Here is a 20,710-nt window from a genome sequence, read left to right as displayed (position 1 = left end):
TCAGGGTTGGATTTCACTCTTATTTTTCAGCATTTAAAACATCCCAAACACTCACATGGCATTTTCTTGAGTTCTATAAATAAACTAAAAAAACAAATCTAGATTTCGTATAAATAATTTTCAAAAAGAGTAAGTAATTAGTTTAACTTACTAGATAAAGAACAATTAAAGTTTCTTAAATTTAACTTATAGCTATCATCTTATTATTATCATTAACAATACTGTTTTTGACAAGATATATTAATAAATCATAATTCGACTACTTTGCAACGTCCAAAGGTTTGTTTTTACTGTGGGAACGAATGACAAACTTACACAATGTTTTCCTCCATTTTAAATTAATTATGAATTGTTTTGAGGTAACGTTTAGCACAATTTCGTTTTTATGTTGAATAAAGGTTATGTAATGAGTGATGCTTTTCTAACATTGTTTCCATTTCACAATGGAGCGTTTTAGTTTCCAGCATGAACTAGTTTTCCACGAGCAACAATTGCATCCGGAAAAGTCTTATAAGAAACTGAATGTAGTAGCATAAGAAAAAGCAGTCAGGATCAGAAAAATTATTTGTCTAAAGTTCTTTAAATTGTTATATTATTGTTATCGTCGGCAATTGCATATTGAAGAAGCTCAGCCAGTGTAAACAATTTATTTATAAGGATGATGTATTGATAAGAATTATGATACAGTCTAAAATAATGTATTAAATAAACCCAAGAATTACAGTAGTCAACATTTGAAGTGGATCAAGACCTTTCATCAAAGTTATAATTGCTAAATCAAAGATATTACTTTATTTGAGACAAAGCACAAGAATGACATCCAGCTACTGAAGTATTTTAGAGAGCAGAGCATGACCAGAAAATGTATATGAATTATATAAATCACCATGACTTTTATAAATTAATTTTTGTGACTTAACCAGGCCGGGAAAACAATTTTAACTCGATTGTTGCACTCTATTGCTGTTTTATGTGTTTTTATAGAATAGCATTTTATTGTTTGAAGTTTCATTTGCATATGGTCTTTGAGAACATAACTATAACACATAAAGAGAACTTCATTTGGTTTTTACTCTGGACTATAGGAGATTTATCCATAAGTCTTTATTCAGCTGCCACTTTATGGAAATGTACATCATAGATACAAAGTAGAAAATAACAGTAAATCCACTGAGAGCTTAATCCATATCATGTAATTCATATTAGTGAAGTTTCTGACTCAATATAAATACCTTGGTGCAAAAGGCCACCATGGAGTCAATACTTGGTTTATACATTTTAAATTCACAATTTAAAGTCTCAGTCCTGAAAAAAAAATCTGTCCCCCTTATTCATATTCTTCCTGACAGACACATACAGGATAGACAATTCTGTGGAGAAATGATAACATTTTTTGTTTTTACATTTCTTATGATTCCCCAACTTTTAAAGGGCAAAACAGACTTTTTATATCACAGGATAGCATGCCTTATTTCAGATTTGCTACCTAATGAAATTCAGTGGCAATTTTGGCTCAAGACATGTTGATGATGAACACTGAAAGGCTGTACAAGAAATGACGTGAGCTGGCATCTGTTTGGCAGGAATATAACCAACACGAGAGTCGAATCATAAACCCATAACCGAGGGAAACACGGCTGTTCCTGCAGAGGGAAAAGAGCATCAGAAGTCCATCTAACAACATTTGCTTAACTTATGCACACATAAAAATGACAAACAGGACAAAAGAAAGACTTTTTAAAATGACAGGGACATTCTTTGTTGGAAACATCTCAGTTTTTTTAAATTACACTGCAGCGATAAGACAAAAATATTTCCCAGGGTAACTCAATGGCCAATATTTGGTCAATATTCTGCCTTTTTGGGCAGTTTACCTCCTCATTGTGTCAGTTACAAAAATCTACCAAAATATAAATCTATCCATCACACTACTAATGCAACTCAAACAGGCTTCGCACATTTTTGCCATGTATGCCTTAGTCTGAAATGATTTAAATGAGGAATAATGTGATGTATAAGTAAATATGATATAAAATTAGTGTGCATTTCATTGTATTATTTCAATGTATTTCATTATATTATGTATACAGCATATTGGCAAATTAGCTCACAAGACATCAGTATTAGAATTTGACAAACCCATACTGGTCAACTGTGAATGCATTGCAAAAATATTTACTTCTACAATTTACCACCCTTTTAAAATATTATTCTATTATGTATGTAATAATTATTGTATATAAACATCAGCAATGATATATATATATATATATTATGTGAAATAATGTCACTGCCATGTCAGTGATTCGTACTTTTTGGGCTACCTTGACCGTCTGCAGAGTCAATGTCTGGGACTTTCCAGTCTTGCTTGCGTCCTTTCTCATAAAGAGCCTTGAGAACCTTCCGGAACTCTTCCTTTCCTCCGTTATGACTCAGCTCCAGGTACTTCCTGTACAACTGTAGGGCAGTCCGTGCATCTTCAATGCTATCATGAGTTTCACCCTGGATGTTCAGATCTAAACAAATATTCAAAAAGCCATAAAACGCTGATACACGGAAAATGACATATGAGGTCAAGAGATAAGGAAATTTCATGCGAGAAACCTACCTAGGAAGTACCATGCCAGGAAACGCAGAGAAATCATTCGTTTCCTAGGCATGTGGAAGAGGTAGACGGTGTCAATCACCTGGTCTTTTGGAACCTAGAAAATGTGAGGGGCTTAATATCGGTTTCCATTTTAAACTTACTTTCCACATACTAAATAAAATATAAACTCACACAAAGTCAACTCACCATCAAGTTAATGACCCGAAAATCCTTCTGCAAGCCGTGGCCTACAAAGCGAACGCCAGTGTCGATAAGGAACCGCAATTTAAGATACGTAGACTTCAGAGTAGTCAAGTGTTTGGATGAAATCTTTGCATCCAGGTCTCCAGGTTTGATACCAGAATACTGAGTCAGGTAGTCCACCACCTGTACATGCAAAAAGGTTAAACTAGTAAGAAGTGGAAAGTGTTTTCCCAACATTTTGAACATGATTTCATGTTTTTGACAAAAATACCGAAAGCACATGTACAGTAATATGGAAAGTGATTCACCTTACGCTTAAATCATTCAAAACTAATGACCGTTATAATGACGGTAATATCAGATCTCTCCTGATAAGGCACAAAACTGAGGTTCTCGCTTTATGAGGTCATTAAAAAGCCCTTATCATTTCCAAAGGTAATTTCCCTATTATGCGAGTTACATTTTGGCCACATACACACAGCCGCTAAATTCGGTTGTTAATTCAGCTTTTAGTGCTTAAACATTTTCTGTACACACAAAGTTTAGTCATTTACAGGAGTGACAAGCACATTCTACGATCAAATTAAAATACCGCATTTACAAAAATTTGCAGTTTGTACAGAACCGAACTGTATAGCTGTTGTTACTGCCGTAATAAAACGCAAACGTTACTCTTCTGTATCTGTGCAGTGCAAGAAAGTCACAGGGAAAGAAAGAGGTATGAGCCCTGACTTACCTGTGTTGCCAGATATTGCTAGAAAAAAACACTGAACCAGAAACAAGCTCATTACAATTTGAAATAATTCCAAATGTAGGGATGCACGATATATCGGCCACATTATCGGTATCGGCCGATATATCATCATTTTTAATGTTATCGTTATCGGCCCAACAAGAACATTTAGCCGATATCTAAAAGCTGATAAATAATGTATTTTATCCTTCAGATGAGGCACTTTAGATGCGCACTGTTCAACATGATGCTTTTAAATTGCTTGAAATACGATTGAAATCACTTTAAAAAAGGAAAATCCAGTTAAAGTGCAAAGTCTGTCATATCGGCTACAAAACGTTAAAATAAGAACATCATAATTGTGTGTGTGTCTTGGCTTTTAATGAGGAGACTTTTTATAATCAGGCTCTCAAATTTTATAAAAATGTGGATTTAGATTTATCGGCCAATATATCTGTTATCGGCTTTTAAATATGAGAATTATCGCTATCGGCCAAAATTGTCATATCGGTGCATCCCTATCCAAATGTTTTATATTGAAAATCGTGCCTCTCACCTTCCCACTTTATTAACTTGAATATTTTATGAGCCAAGCTTATACAACAACCCCAAAACGCTTATATTAAGTGGACATGGCAGAGCGCTCTGCGACGAACACTACACATCTGTCGGGGTGTCGTAGTTTCAATTGCAAAACACAACGGCTGCATACGAAATCACAAACTTCCCTACTATACAATAGGCAAAAAACAGTACTCATAAAAGAGTAGGCCGAAAAATATCCCCGGATGACATAATTCATCCATAGATTCGGAAGTGATTTCAGACACTTTACTATCCCATGATGCCGCGAGAGCAGATTTATGAATGGCAGTGAAGAGATGTAACCGACACTGTTAGGTACGTGATAATGACAACATGGCGAATGTAGTCCAGATTACACTCATACTACATAGACTCAGGTACGGTTCACACTACTGCGTTTTCGTTTTAAAAATGGAGACCTTTTGCTACGTTTGCACATCCCGTCCAAACTAAAATGGAAAAAACGAAGACCTAAAACTGAGAAGTTTAGAAATGCCGCAGCTCCGTTTTGAATCTCCGGACAGCGTTTTAGTGAAGACAGGACAAAACTAGGAGTTTAGAAATGAGGACGCAGAGGCTCACGCTCGGCTCTAAGATTGGGCGTCATCAGTCGGCACGCGCATGCCCAGTGTTAGTGAATGGTCACGTGATCCGCGTTTTTAGTCGTTTTAATACGCAGATAAAAAGCTGGTGTGGACGGAGATAGTATTCGTTTTAATTCTCCGTTTTTAAACGAAATCGCAGTAGCGTGGACGGGGCCTCATACTATATAGAATGTACTTTTGTTGTGGTTGTGAGGTAATTACTTATTAAAAATAAGTAATAAGTTATTTTTAATATAACTTATTACTTATTTTTTGCTATGATTCCCACGGAGCCATCACAGATTGTGTTCAGTACACACAAACACAATGATAATTTAGGGGATTCACTCCCATATTAAAATTTGGTTGTCACTCCTGCAACTTTACAGTGTGTACATGTCCTTGGAATGTTTTGACAGAGTCTTGACCTGTTCCTGTGTCGATATGTAGTCATCAATGAACGGCACTCCCTCATTGGGACCCTGGCCTCTCACGCATGTGATCCGAGCGACAGACATCTGGCTGGGCTTAATGGTGGACTTGGTCCCGTCACTGCGCAGTTCTGCCTCTTCCTGTTCAAGCACACGAAAGCAGTAAATATTTAGGGTAGGAAAAAATATTTTTCTAAAATGACCGAATATTAGTGTTTCCAACTGACCTGGTTGAGTGTGACAAACTCTGCGTCTAATCCAACAAGTTCCCCAGCCTGTGGCATCTCGCTCATCATTAGGGGGATGAAGGTGGCGTGACTCTTCCTCTGTTTCCGTGCCAAGGAGGCCTCCGTCAGCAGAACGCTGGCCTCAATGGGGTTCTTAACTATGAGGAAATGGCGTAGATACAGGAATAATTTAAATGATACAAAAACAAAACAGCTACAAAACAAATGCCACCAAAACTACAACAATATACATGTGTATTATAAAGGTTTACAAGGAAACTTCATAACCTTTTTGTGCCAACATTAAAATATTTTTTGTAAGATTACACAAAAGAACCGTTCAAAAGTTTTGGGGGAGGAAGATTTGTTTTAATGTTTTTGAAAGTGTCTTATTGTGTGATATTGTGAAATATAACAAATTAAAATAAATGTTTTCTATTTAAATATATTTTAAATTGTAATTTATCCCTGTGATGCAAAGCTGTATTTTCAGCATCATTACTCCAGTCTTCAGTGTCACGTGACCCTTCGGAATTAATTCTAATATACTGATTTGCTGATCAATGTTGCAAACAGTTGAGCTGTTTAAATATTTTTTGAGGGTTCTTGTTTTTATCTTTCAGGATTCTTTGATTAATAGAAAGTTCAAAAGAACAGCATTTATTTAAAACAGAAATATTTGTAACATTATAAGTCTTTACTGTCACTTTTGATTGATTTAATGCATCCTTGCTATGTATAGTATACTAAGTGTATATTACAAATGTTACATTATTATAATAAAATCCTAGCAAAATGTGCGTGTGTGTTTTTTTTTAGAGTGTGTGTGAAAACTGATACACTTTTAAAGAGAGGATGTATTTAAAGTCAGATAAAGCATCACATACTTCGCAAATCATACTTGGCGTTGTAGTTCCTCTTGGTGTAGTAAAGTACAGCCGGAACCTTCCAGTTCGCATCAAACTGTGCTGATTCAGCCTATTGAAGATAGATAGATTGAAGATGTCATAAAAAAGGTTTTACTGAGCTAATACATTACAGTGTATATGGGGTGTGTAAAGTGGAAATGACTGATGTTTGGTATTTTTACCTTGTCAATCGGCTCAATCAGAAAATCGTTGAACAGATACCACTGCTGGTGTGTTACTCCCTGAAAGCAAGACACAGAAATCTCAGTTCATGTCCAACATATCATGTCAAATATCTATAAGTGCTTAAAAGACTTTGCTCACTTCTTTCCTCTGATGGTAGGTCTCGCCCACTTTGATATGTGCCACCAGGTTTCCTCCGGTCCGAGCATCTTGGATGTGAGACACAGTGACGACCAAGTCATAGACAGAAGCCCCATCTGCCTCTGCACTTTCAGTCAGCTATAAGAACAAATAAGTCACAATTTGGTTGAGCAGAGTTTACTTTTAATAACCTCCAATGTCATCTGTCTGAGGACAATCCTTGATACGGAAATCCTTGAAATCCTTCATTTGTTGTAAAGAGTGAAAAGCTGTTCCTCACCTCCTCTCCCTCAGACAGGCTGCTGACCTCCAGGCCCTGAGACTTACTAATGCACATCTTCAGACTAAGAGGGATCCACACGTGCCTCATGTCCTCCGCTTGAGAGTCAAATGTCAAGCCCTCCGCACTGCACAGCTCTTCCCTGTACACAACACGTGCGCAAGCACGCACACACACATAATTAGAATATATATGTATCAGGGTTAGAATGTGATCATTTATGTTTGGGCCTTTTTTGGGGCCTGAAATCGCTGATACAACCTTTATTGAAATAAAGCAGAAAAAAAGCTGAAATAAAATATATATATTAGTTGAAAAACTTAATCTAGGCAAATATAAATAAGAAATGTTGCACTGGCAAGTTTAAGTTGAAGCACTAAAATTATTAACTGGAAATAATTCAAATTAAATAGTATCATTTAAAAAATATATATTAAAATGCACATATTGAAATGACTAAAAATGTAACCAGAAATTCTCCAATCATCACACTTACTCTAAACACCATTCTGTCGGTAGAGGCTCTTTGGGTTTGTGAGGTTCAGCAGCCTCTTTCTTCAGGGCTTTGTTGAACGCATACTGTAAACAAAAAGAATATTAATACTAATATTGCTGAATGAATGGAAAATCAAGACATATCAATGTGACTAGAGTTTTTTACACCAAATATATACCGATCAGCTGAATGAACAGGCTGTTGCATTGCTAATGAGGATTTTTAACTCACGACGCAAGCGAATGTGTACAGAATTAGAGAACGTTAAAGGGAAGATTTATGGCTGTAAGCACATGACTATATATTCTGCCAATAGAAAGGGATATGGGTCTGACCTCAGTCTGTGCCTTCCAGAACTCTGCCTCTTTAGCACTGTTCACCTCACAGTTGATCACCAGAACATCAGGCAGACAGCGAATGTTCCTGGTCTGCACCTAAAAATAGATATGCGTTTAGTATTTAGCCATACACTGGATGTACACTACCGTTCGGTAATATTTTTTAATGTTTTTTAAAGGAGTGTCTTATGCACACACATTCGACCAATAAAACAGTAAAACAGTAATAAAGTTACATTTTATTACAATTTAAAATAAACATATATTTTTTAATGTAATTTATTCCCGTGATGCCAAAGCTGATTTCTCATTTCTTCAATCTTCAGTGTCACACGATCCTTCAGAAGTCATTGTAATCATTCATCAAATTTTGTAAGAGAAAGAGGGAATGACTTACTGTTGGCTGGTATTTCTCACAGTTCTCACACCAGGCCTGTGTGCTCTGTTCCAGACAGATACTCTTCTTCAGGATGTCTGCGAAGTCATATTCCTCTATCGTCTTATCTGTCCACATCCAATTAAAAGAGCAATCCAATTATTTAATTAATTTCTAGAACAAGAAAAATCTAAATCAAACCACTTTCCACCAAACCTTTAAAAACTCTAGCAAAACATCTGTAATGCATGCATATAGATGTGTGAATGATGTGTGGGTTTGGTGGTTCTGACCCTGAGAGCTGTGCTCCGGGTAGTGCATGGTAAACAGCAGAGTCAGAGAAGAGCGAACCGTCTCCTTTCCACAGCGACACAAACTGCTGTTCTCCACTTCACAGCCAAACAACCGCCCAATCACAGACTCCCCTGTGGAACCCAGCGCACTGCCATGGACACAAAACACACATTTTTTTCAGTTCTTGTGTAATCTGTTGCATTGAATTGATGGGGCTTGTGTTTCATGAATGATGCAGATCCACTGTGGAGTCCACACCTGCTGCTGGCTCCTCTGTACGCCTGCGGTCCTTCCTGCTCCAGTGTTTCCTGATGCAGCTGTGCAAGAATAAAACGGTTCCAGCTCTGGATGAGACGTCCCAGACGGGCTTTCCCTGTCTGCTCATCAGAGTCAGCCAGGATCAAACCCAAGGCCGATGCCTCGGGAATTGTCCGGAAAGCCCGGAGAAAATTACTGGCCTGTGAAGGAAACAAACAAACAAATACTCTGTGTATGTGCATATGCTATGCTTGACTGACAGGTCTGGTGGAATAGATCTCCAACCACAGATGGGGATGACTCGGAAGATCGTATACCTGGCAGGGGTCTCCTCTACTCAAGTCCAGCATGTGAAAAAGGAAGCCCAGCTCACAGGCAAGGCAGAACTCCTTCTGGCACAAGTGATTCTGTACCAGGCACCTGATTGGCTCCAGGAAGTACAGCACCTGTCACAGCACACACAGGGTTAACTATTAATAAAATTCTAGAGAGCTAATACATTCAAAGTGAAAGTTGTGCATTCGCAAAATTCCTTAGAGAGGACAAAAAAATCCCAAGGACTTTTTTACAGTAATCGGCATGTGACGTTTTGGGATTTTTTTTTTTTTTTGAGATTCAGCAGACAAACTTTAAACTGTATTTAAACTAAAATATTAAACATATAGTATATATAATATGTATGCATTTACTTTACTTTAAAATATGTATGTACTTGCATATTGATTATTATTTATCTTTAATTATTAATAAATATAATAATAATATTGCCGTAACAAGAGAGTGTGTTTGTATTTTCACCTGGATCATGCAGTTACAGTAAGCATTGGGTATGTGAGGCTCCAGACCAGCAAACAGGGTCCGGTTATAGTGCTTAAAATCAAAGTCTTCCAGTCCCAGTTTGGAATATTTAATGGTCACCTGACATAAGAACAAGTCACATTATCAGAACAGCCTTATCCCAGTGTTTCAGGTGTACTTAATAAACATGACAATCACTACGGATCCCACAATAGGGCATTGTGATTAATCATTCATATTTTATTATTCAACTGCAGCAAACTTTCTTTGACCTCAGTTCAGTTTTTGTTCTAAAAACAATATATATTACATCATCTCTTCTAAAATGAATATGCAAATATTTGTAATTCAAAAAAATCCACAAGATCATTGGTTTATGCACAATAATGGCTCATCTCTACCTTCCTGTATTTCTTTGGAATCATGTAAAGATGTGGCTCCTCATCTCGACCAATAGGAGACTCCGGGACCTGATTATAGCTGTCATACTCAAGTTCTACGTCTTTTATCTTATAAGGAACCTGGGAAAAACAGAGATAAATTGTGTAAAGAAATTACCGGTTATACAGCATTACTGAACTGAAGTGATTGACACATAGTCAAATAACATACCAAAGACACTGGATCAGCTACATTACTTTAAGATATGACTTCACTCTTATAACATATGGAAAATGTTTGTCTTGACTAATTTTAATTGCTCAATAATTGTTTAGTAAGTAGTTTACACATTTCATGATGCTGAAATCATTGAAACATTTCAATTCAGCATTTTGCCATCTTTAGAATCAAGTTTGAAAAGAGCACATGCTTGCCTGGTTTCTGGGACGGGTTCTAGGATTGGGGGCATATCCAATAAAGCCCACAGTCTTCATAGTCCTAAGAATCTCTGCATCTACTGCAGGGGCTCGTCTGACACAGTGAAAAGAATAAACATCAACAAACCACCATTCAACTCTCATTTGTTGAGGAGGGAATTGATATGCATAAACTACATAAATAAAATTGGTATCAATAAAACTAAATGTGTGAGATACAAGATATTATTTTGCTCAAATTGAAAAATATCACAACAAATCCAGTTCTAGTATTTATGGTCATAACCTAGAATGAGACATACTGCAGGGGGCAGTATTACTCAATAACACTCGGATACAGGGGATGTGTGCAAAATACCATTCTACTGTATGACATTCTGCAAAAAATAGTATTCATATTGTGCACAGTATGCAAACTGAATGTGTGCATGGATAGATGACCTACTAAATATGCCAAAACATGCAGTATACAAATGATAAAATATTTTGAAATATTTATATATGCAATATCTTTGAAAAGTTTGGGGTCAGAAAGAAAGAAATACTTTTATTCTGTAAGGATGCATTAAATTGATTAAAAGTGACATTAAAGACATTTACAATATTTTCAAATAAATGTTGGTCAGAATCATGCCAAATTATGCATGTTTGCCACAAAAAGTGGTACAACTGTTGCCATTGTCAAAAATCTTTCTTAAAGGGATACTCCACTTTTTTTTGGAAATAGGCTCATTTTGCAACTCATTTGAGTTAAAACAGTTGAATTTCACCGTTTTTGAATCCATTCAGCCGATTTTCTGATATTTAGAAGAATATCAGTAACCAGACAGTTTCTGGTCCCATTGACTTCCATAGTATATTTTTTTCCTACTATGGAAGTCAATGAGATTCTTCTAAATATCAGAAAATCGGCTAAATGGATTAGAAAATGGCAAAATTCAACTGTTTAACTCTGGGGGAGTTGTAAAATGAGCCTATTTCCAAAAAAAAAAAGTGGAGTATCCCTTTAAGCACCAAATCAGTATTTTAGAATGATTTCTGAAGGATCATGTGACACTGAAGACTACAGTAATAATACTGAAAATCTTTGCCATTACAGGAATAAATATATATTTTTTAAATGTATTAAAATAGAAAACCATTATTTAAATTGTAATACTGAAATCAACATTTTTTTACTGTATATTGATCAAATAAATGCAGCCTTGGTGAGCATAAGCATGTATAAGGCAGAATGAGGCTCAGTCATACCTGGGGCTGGGCGTGATAAGGGAGGCTGGCCAATCAGAGAGCAGGGGCTCTGTGCTGGTAAGGGGCATTGGCAGAAGGCACAGAGGCATGAGCTCATGGTTCCAATCCAGCTGGGGCAAGGAATCCACCAGGCAGGGCAGAGCTAACTCTGTCTCTCTGGAGTAACTGTTGAAGGACACCTCTGGGGCGCTGGACCACAGGTGCACACCGCCACCAGAGTCCCCAAAGGAGAGCGCCTGTTTGCTGGACGACACATCAAAGCTCATCAGCAGCTGCCCCACTGTGTTGACGTGGAAGATATCAGCCAGACTGGCCAGGCCGGTGGGCTCGCAGAACTGACACTGACCTACAACGACACACCAGGATCTCAGTGGCAAATAATAAGCAATAATATTTTTGTATAATATTTGAAAGTATTTTTTATTTTATTTTAATACCATTATTACAAAACTCTGTTGTAAACAGGTATCTTCAGTCATACATCGTCTTATGAACAATAGTGAGTAAATAGACTAATACATCACAGTAAAGGTTACAGGTTTATTTCGAATCGAATTTAATGGAAAAATGGCTTGCCGTTTAGTGGAGTCAACTGTAAACTCAGTAAGAATCCTGAATGATTAATTGGTGACTAGGTGACTTATGATTCTCACAAATCAGTGAGTCTAATTGAAACCTGATTCAAAACCAAAAGGGTTTTTTGTGTAAATCTTTTTGACAAAGATGAAAAAGAACCTGTTTGTAAGAGAAAGATTAAGAGCCATCCCCATACAGCATAGAATCAATACATTTTAAGTCACTAAAAAAAAATAAACGGTTGTCAACAGCTAAATTGCTTGCCATCAGATTCTGTTCCTCCCATGATTCTCATACAAAAAGGTTCTATTTATCAAACTGATGCTGATTAAGATTCATCACATGATCTATATGCACAGTATGGGAGAGAGTAATAAGTACAAGACTGTTATCGATTACCATATTTTTGTGAAGTAGTCATTTTATTTTTTTCTACAATCTATTAATTACAAACCAATTATTTTTTTAATTAAATATTTTAATTGAATAAAAATATATAGTTCATATAGAACTTCTCCCAAATAAATGTTAATTTATCACAATTTTCTTCTGCACATTTGCGACCTGTCTGGAGCCCTGTAAGGGCAAATAAGTCGTGCACCAAGTTTAAAAATACTCACATATTGTCATTATGTTTAACCTCTGTGAAATCTTTAAAAACACTTTCTCTTTTCTCTTACAACTTTTTTCCTTTTTGTTCTGATTTTAACCAAACCCCAAAGGCTAAAAATCAAACTACAGTCAACATTTTGTTCTTTTTCAAAAAAATAAAAATAAATTATCTTTCTTGAAAATACAATATATTATGCTGAGTGAGAATGTCTTCAAGTCAAGGACATTGCAATGCATGTCTGAGACACTGTTGAGCTTCTTCAGCAGAATTAGTTCATGTGACCGACCAAAAGTCCCACAGTTCTTCAACAGATCATGGACACTTAATGTTCTCTTTTTAGTGGTAATAGTTAGGTAAATACCAGGACTAGCACTTCTGAGACACACACATGCATCATACCTGTTTGTGAAATGATAGCCAGACGGGAGGTGTATGTGGGGATAAAGCGGAGAAAAACGGGGTCCACATGGACCTGCAGTGGGCTGATGGCCCTCATCATGCGCAGGTCATACACCATGAGGAACCGGTCACATGACAGTCCATTCAGGCCACGGCTCGAGAAACCACATGCCGCTAACAGGTTACCATGTACGTCGAAATCTGACAGGCTTCCGGAGAACGCGTCAAACTCATACTCCATTTTAAATGTACGTACATCACGCAGAGACACCTGTGACAAACAATTCAGAAATGACAATGGGGAGATTAATTTAACAATGATTACTATATATTTTTACCATATACTTTAGAGATTAAGGTAATGCTTATTGATGAGATGAATGCATTCAACAATAATGGTTGGAGTAATCGTTCATTATCAATAAATCTACGCCAGAAACAAATGAAATTTATTTGCAGCAGTAAGATTTTAGGTTAGTCACTGTGATAGATTTTCTATCCTCAAACCTAACTATTTTAGATTTGTCTCCCTGAGACTGACTATTCTAGTATAACCTATACGCTAGCGTGTCTAAATTACGTTAGCTACGTTCACACATCAGCGAGTCTCCAGTCGACTACAGCGTCCGCTCCCTCTACTATACTTGCGCAACTTTAATGACAGACAGACTTGAGTAATTATCCTTTAAATGTTCTTTATTACGGCCAGAAGCCTCTCGAGCAGTCTCAGAGAATCTCCCAAAAAGAAGCAATAAGCATGGCCGGTGGATCTCGGACAAATCCCATTGAGAATCCCCCGAGTAAACACAAATCCAACAGTTTTATCGAATAAGGAGGTAACCAACCTTACTTAATTTGATTGGTTCTTTGTTGACAAGCCCTTCGGTTACTAGGTAACCAAACTCTGTTTTTAGTTTCGAGTTTAGACACCTGTCTAGTTTCATTTCCCAAATTATGCTATTTATACACACACACACTCATGGGTTTTCACACATGCATTCATCCAAAGTACAAAACGTTTTAGTACATTGTTTCAGAGTGTTAGCATGTCTAATAAGGTCAAATGTTAAAACATGGTCAGCCCAACATTCAGCCTAAAATTTTTGCTGTATACAAATATGTATTTCATTCATAAAACTGCATGGATAAAAAAAAGAATCTTACAAGAATTTGTAGAAGAATGTTGTTTAAAATACTATATTTAAACAAATGTTGGCAAATGACATGAGCTGTAGTTGCTAACAAAATAAATATTTTCATTGAACTGCAATGTGATCATATAAACTGTTGTGGTGAGACAGATCGATCCATGCGCATAAAGCTCTTCCACTTAATTTTGTAGACAAGCTGAAAATTCCAACTACCAAATAGTCTGAGCTGATCTGCATGTGAGAAATTTAGGAATGTATGAATGAACAAAAAGAAAAAGCCCTATGTATTCTACCCGTGCTTGTAGCTAAAGTGTAGGCAGCACGTTCCCACACGAGATAACAGCAAAACTTTTCACACACCACATCCCTCTATTTCTGTGGGAAAAGCAAAAGGAGGAAACAGTGTGTTCCACATCCATTTTCGTTTAACTCCTTCACTCACCTTGCCAGATGTGTGACCGCAAAAAAAGAAGCGATTGGACTGTCTCATGATGGCGACTCCGGGCACTTCAACAGTAAACTAGAAGATATGAAATGAACACTTTAGAAAAAGATCTCTGAAACATCCCATTTTAAATGTTGTAAAATGAGTCTTGAAAACATTCATAGATGCATTAATCTAAAAAAAGAATTTTAAACATAATATACAAAATAATACAAACTGAAAATAATGAAATGAATGGCATTAAAAATAAATATGAATTAAAAAATGCAAATATATATATATATAAAAACACGAAAACAATAAACATTAACAAAGTTATAAACAAAGCTGAACTATAAAATGTTAAAATTTATTTTTATCATTATTTCTAAAAGAAACAGAAAATATGCTATCTAGAGATTTTAATTGTTTAATGATCAATAAAAAAATCAGTCAAATATACAAAATATTTATATGCATTTTTATAAAAATTAAAAGTTTATTTTAAACAGTTTATTAATAAATTCTTTATAAAAATAGGTAGAGCTAGAAAAGTATTACTGAAGTGGTATTGTATCATCTTACTTTTTGTGTTTCCTGTACTGTGGTGAGGTCAAGTTCTACCACGTAGTTCTGCAGACCCCCCATTAACAATGTGTTATTATCGTTCAGAATCAAACTGTGCATGTCGGCACCCTCCTCCATTCTGAAAACAAAACGAATGAATGAACACCTGCACATAGGCATAACACAAGAAAATAAAACCATTTTTTACAGTATTCACAGTATCTTCTGTATGATCTGTTCTGTTACAAATCACACCAGTGCTTGTCTGGACACGTAAATGTAGTATATATGTAGGTGTGCAACTCACGGATAATCAAACATAATAAGACCTCCTCGCGTGAGGCATTTGAGGTTGTTTTTGGTCAGAAACAGCACCCCTGTGTCCATACTCTGGATGTGGCGAATGTCATCAGTCATGTGCACCTGGAAAGAGGAGTAGCGGCCCATTGTCGGACCAAAGAAGGAACTTGCATGTCCCTGTTATGAAAGAGAGGAAAGAACAATCGCACACACACCCAAGTCAGCAATGCGGCTCAGGCTAGTGAATAAAATGACATCATCTAATTGTGGAAGTACATCAGAGATACTGCATTCGATCACTGTCCAAACCACAGCTGAATTTTTGGAGTGAGATTAAACTTTAACCTTAAATCTCCCAAATTCAATAGAAATATTCATCCATTCATGCAGAATTTTTGGTGAAAACACTTTCTATGTTGTCTCAATTATAGCTTGGTGTTTTTTCAGTAAATGACATAAATGCAGTAATAATGCGTCACTTCACCCGGTGGTTCCCCATCCACAGGAGCTCCTCCTGCAGGTCGAAATGTGTGGCCGTCACGGGGATCCCGACCTCAGCAGCCACGCTGTGCAGCTCCGAGTACATGCCCTCCACTATGTGCACGGAGTCGGACACCGGCACGGCCAACGAATCGGGGTCGAGCTCCACGCCCTGCATCAGCGCGGGGTCGAGCCGCGGGTCCAGGGAAGAGTCCAGACCGGGCTCCAGGTTGCCGTGCAGGCCAGGCGCGTATTCGCCCAAGCCCGGGTCCAGACCCTCGAAGTTCATCATGGGGATGGTGATGCTGGGTTAGAGGGACAGCAAAATTAGGTCAAGGGTGCCTTTTGTGTCCTTTATGAATAAATATGACTTTAAATCTTTTTTTTTCTGTGTTATTAAAGGTTTTGTTCTTAATACATCAACAAAAAATCCTTTAACTTTTTATTTAACTTTCATCCTCCTCCTTAATTAAATGGCTTTATGGTTTCCCAGCTCTGTGTTTCCAATTTCTTTTTAAAATCTAGAATGATAAAATCCCCCTCCCCCCCATCTCCCGATATCCCCCGATATAATATATCTCATATTATATCTTATTATCTTATATATATATATACACATTTTACTAATTTATTTAATATTTTGCTCAAATTGACGTTAAATTAATTTTTAGTTAGTGTCATGAAATTGATCAGGCTAGTAATAGCTGAAATAAAATCTATACATATTTTTAAAATGTATAAGAAATTTACATTAATTTAGCAGACACTTTTATCCAGTGAATTACAAATGAGAACAATTAAAGCAGTTAAACAATAAGACAACAATATGCAAGTGCGATGATCCTTCCCAGTCTAAAACAGTACATGGTGCTTTTTTTTAAATAAATAAATCGATGTAGAATAGAAGAGAAAGTGTTAGTTTTAATGGATCAAGTGTTGCCGAAAAAGATGCGTCTTAAGCAGTTCCTTGAAATGGCTACAGATTTAGCAGTTCTGGTTGAGTTAGGCAGATCATTCCACCAGCAGAGAACAGTCAAGGTAAAGGTCAGAGAAAGAGATTTTGTGCCTCTTTGAGATGGCACCACAAGCCGATATTCACTTGCAAAGCGCAATTTTCTGAATGGCACATTAGTCTGAAGTAATGAGTTTAGGTAAAAGGGAGCAGAGCCAGTGGTTGCTCTGTAGGCAAACGTCAGTGACTTGAGTTTGATGACAGCGGCAACTGGCAACCAGTTCAATTTTGTGAGGAGAGGAGTGACGTGTGCTCTCTTCAGCTCATTAAAGACAAATCTGCTGCAGCATTTTACAGTGCAAGCTGGAAGACCACCCAGGAGAGCATTTCAATAGTCCAGTCTGGATAGAACAATTGCTTGGACAAGGAGTTGTGTAGGTGGGCCTGATCCTCCTAATGTTGTATGAGGCATATCTGCAGGACAATGGCAGTTCTAGCGATGTGGTCTGTGAAGTTCAATTGATCAATCACAACTCCTTGGCTGATGTTGATGGAGTTATGGATGACGAGCCTAGCTGAATGGAGAAGTTGTGGTGTAGTGTAACTTGTGTAGGCAGGCTGACAGCCTGTTCAGAATGGAAAGGCACCCTTTTAGATAGTGGACCCAGTTGTGGAGACTTAACTTATGTGCTTCTTTTAAAAACCTACAGTGAGCTGCCTACCTAGACAGCATTTTTGAGCACCATGAGTTCAATAAACGCATTCCAATTCCGAGTGAATCGCCTAGTATTACACTCATTACCGCTATCTAGGTAGAGAGCTCTGTAGGGTTAGAATCACAACAGAGTAAGTTACTGTTGGACTCTACATAAATAAAAGCGGCGCTATTTTACCTTGTGCGACAGTTTTTCGGTTTCCTACCGCAGTACAAACAAGAAAAATGTTATATGCAAATCTTTTTTAAATTGGGCGTGCGTTAATACATCTGAATTAAAGAGCAACGACGTTATTTGTTTTCTTTGCGTGGGACGTCTGACATCTAACGTTACACTCACGATTTCAAATAGCGAAAAGTCCTTTTGACAACGTAACAGGAATGGCCTTAAAATGTGTAATTTGAACATTTAACAGGATAAATCATACCTTTAGACTACAGTTATCCTCGGATCCATACACACTAGTCCCTTCATTCAAAACAAAAACAAGCACGCACTTCCGGGTGAGATATTCTTCTTCTTCTTCTTTGCTTCTAATGGCGGTTGGTGACCAGCTTTTGGTGCATTATCGCCACCTTTTGCTCCGGAGTGTGAATCAGACAAGAGGTTTACAATCTAGTTTCCACACAAACGTAGATTAAAAAAAATAATTTAAAAAAAAACTTATAACACACACACATTCATTCATTTCACAACACAACACACTTTCCATATCCCAGTTTATCCTCATAATCTCTTAAACAAACCAGTTTATCTTAAGAAAGTAAACAATATTCTAACCTGTCACCTATATTCAACACACCTTTTAATGTTAATTCCCGAACTCCTAATTCCCTCAAATTATTCCTTATTATCTCTCTCATTATCTTATCCTAAAAAGATGTGCTGCACTGACTCCTCTTCCTGACACCATCACACACGTCTCATGTTTCCTATTCAGTGATTTGTTTAGAATGGATAGTACTCCTAACAAATCTTCTATTTTAATGTTCTTCTTATTAATTCCTTTAGCAAGTATTCACCATACTGTCACTCCTGTCTCAGGTTTCTTAGAATATATATATATATATATATACACATATATATGAATTTATTATAATCTTTATTTATGTACTTGAATACCCAAATCTTTTTGATCTTTTTCTTTTCTTTTTAACTCTAATGCCAGTCAATATCTGGCCAAACCATGGAGCCACCATTACACAACTGCTGGGCTCGTCTTCATATCAAATACTCCTAATTCTTTTGTTCGGGTGAGATCGAACCTCATACGGGATATGAACGGTGGCTAAAATTAATATTATTTTGTCTATCTGCCTGAAATAAGTTTTAATTCTGAAAAAAAAGAAAAAAAAGAGAAAATATTCCACTATAGAAAAGTTTAGAAAAATATTTCAATTATTATTCTCTCTCTCTCTCTGTTTTTTTTCCCCCAGTAGACTCAATAGATTTATTTCAAGGCTTTTGTTGATACAATTATATATATATATATATATATATATATATATATATATATATAAACAGGACATCTTCTAAAAAACTTGACATCTAACATCAAATACTATGATGTTCGTTAGTAGAGGTATATTCAGGACAGAAGACATTCTGTGCACGCTTTAGGCTTGGTTTGCGGACATAGTCTCACTTCCTCCGATAACCTAATAGAAAACTCTCAAAAGGGGGAACTATGTCATTCAGGGTTCTAAGAACAGTGAGTGGTTATAGGTTTACAGCTTGGAAGTTCTATCTAAACGGGAGAATTGTGTTGCTCCATCAAAATGCAGATGAAAGGGCGAAACATTTGTGAATGGGAAGATCTGCAGAAGAGATCTACCACCTCAAATTCTCACGAATGTCTTATGTGCTTGAGGTGGAAGAAAATTCCTGTAACTTTTTAATACTGACTTCTAAGTTAATGGCAATGCAATCCTGTATTTTAACAGCAATATGGAGGTGCACTCCAAAACTAGCTTGGTTCAGAAGCATGTGAGAAATTCAGGAGAAGCTACTGACAAGTTTGTTATTTGTTTGTTACGTTGTTATGAACCATTCAGCATTGCATTGGGTGCATTGCATTTACAAATTATTACATCATCACACTTCCCGTAATGCTTTTGTAATGGCCCTCTTTTTAGTACATCACAGGTGTGCTTATCTACCGATATGGACATTCTTTGCATTTGACATTAAAAAGGAAGCCGCTGACTAATACTATTTGTAAGAATATCAATCAGATGTCAAGTTTTTAAGAAAATTCCACAAACTCACGGCACGATGCTGGGGAAAAGAATGTGTCAGAGAAATAAAAATTATATATATATATATATATATATATATATATATATATATATATATATATATATATATATATATTCATTTTAATATATACTGTAGTTATATAGAAAAATAATCAAAGAACTGATTGCCCCAATGTGTAATGTATAATGTGATAAATTGATAAATAATTCCTGGATATAAATCCAATGGGAGCTAACACCAAGTGCAAACTGGACTGTCGGCTGTATTTGAAGCCTTAAATTAAAGCATCAAGGCACGTCCGAATTTAATGTTAGCTTCACTTCCTGTCTCCTGAGATACCTTCATCTGATCAATTTTTGAAGGCAGCATAGATGTCTTTCACCTGCATTTACCGCATTCTGGTAAAAATATAAATGGGACACGGTGATGGCAATGCTTTCGTAGCTTTTTAGCCTACCTCACACATTTCGTATTCTCCAAGAAACTTGCCCTTGCTCGCAAAAATGTCTGCGTTCCCCGCAAATAATTAAATACTAAATATTAAATAAAAATAAAATAGTCTTTGCGAACTAACGCAACGTTTCTTGGGAAACGCAAAGTTTTTGCTGAGAAGTCATACATTTTGCGAGGGATTGCAAAAGTTGTGACAAAACTGCATCACAATCATGCTTTGGTAGCCTAAATCGTAATGTTTTTTTTTTTTAATTATTTTATTTTACTCACAATTGAAATGTAGTAGCCTATAGGCTTTAAATGTAGGCCTAGTAATTCGTAGGTAGTA

The 20,710-nt window shown here is 36.5% G+C and overlaps 1 protein-coding gene across 2 annotated transcripts; it reads right to left on the bottom strand.

Annotated features, from left to right (window-relative positions):
• Positions 1 to 1,061: 1,061 nt before the first annotated feature.
• On the bottom strand, positions 1,062 to 18,251 carry pan2 (poly(A) specific ribonuclease subunit PAN2). 2 transcript variants are annotated; one of them, XM_039651527.2, is made up of 26 exons: positions 18,098 to 18,251; positions 16,007 to 16,307; positions 15,530 to 15,699; positions 15,241 to 15,361; positions 14,674 to 14,751; positions 13,081 to 13,351; positions 11,493 to 11,838; positions 10,239 to 10,335; positions 9,825 to 9,944; positions 9,424 to 9,543; positions 8,943 to 9,071; positions 8,626 to 8,825; positions 8,367 to 8,515; positions 8,095 to 8,201; positions 7,695 to 7,793; positions 7,360 to 7,442; positions 6,864 to 7,005; positions 6,584 to 6,721; positions 6,442 to 6,501; positions 6,239 to 6,329; positions 5,352 to 5,509; positions 5,122 to 5,265; positions 2,795 to 2,974; positions 2,609 to 2,702; positions 2,313 to 2,516; positions 1,062 to 1,643 (listed from the first exon to the last, which is right to left on the bottom strand). In XM_039651527.2, the coding sequence occupies exons 2-26, from the start codon at positions 16,292 to 16,294 to the stop codon at positions 1,609 to 1,611; spliced, it is 3,624 nt and encodes a 1,207-aa protein (XP_039507461.2). In that variant the 5' UTR covers positions 16,295 to 16,307; positions 18,098 to 18,251; the 3' UTR covers positions 1,062 to 1,608. The 2 variants fall into 2 exon arrangements, with proteins under 2 accessions (XP_039507461.2, XP_039507462.2); XM_039651528.2 differs by having other exon boundaries at positions 2,325 to 2,516.
• Between the last annotated feature and the right edge of the window lie 2,459 nt (positions 18,252 to 20,710).

Source organism: Pimephales promelas, chromosome 20 (genome assembly GCF_988280905.1).
Source record: "Pimephales promelas chromosome 20, fPimPro1.hap1.1, whole genome shotgun sequence".
Lineage (NCBI taxonomy): Eukaryota > Metazoa > Chordata > Actinopteri > Cypriniformes > Leuciscidae > Pimephales > Pimephales promelas.
This window is presented reverse-complemented; position numbering and strand designations above follow the sequence as displayed.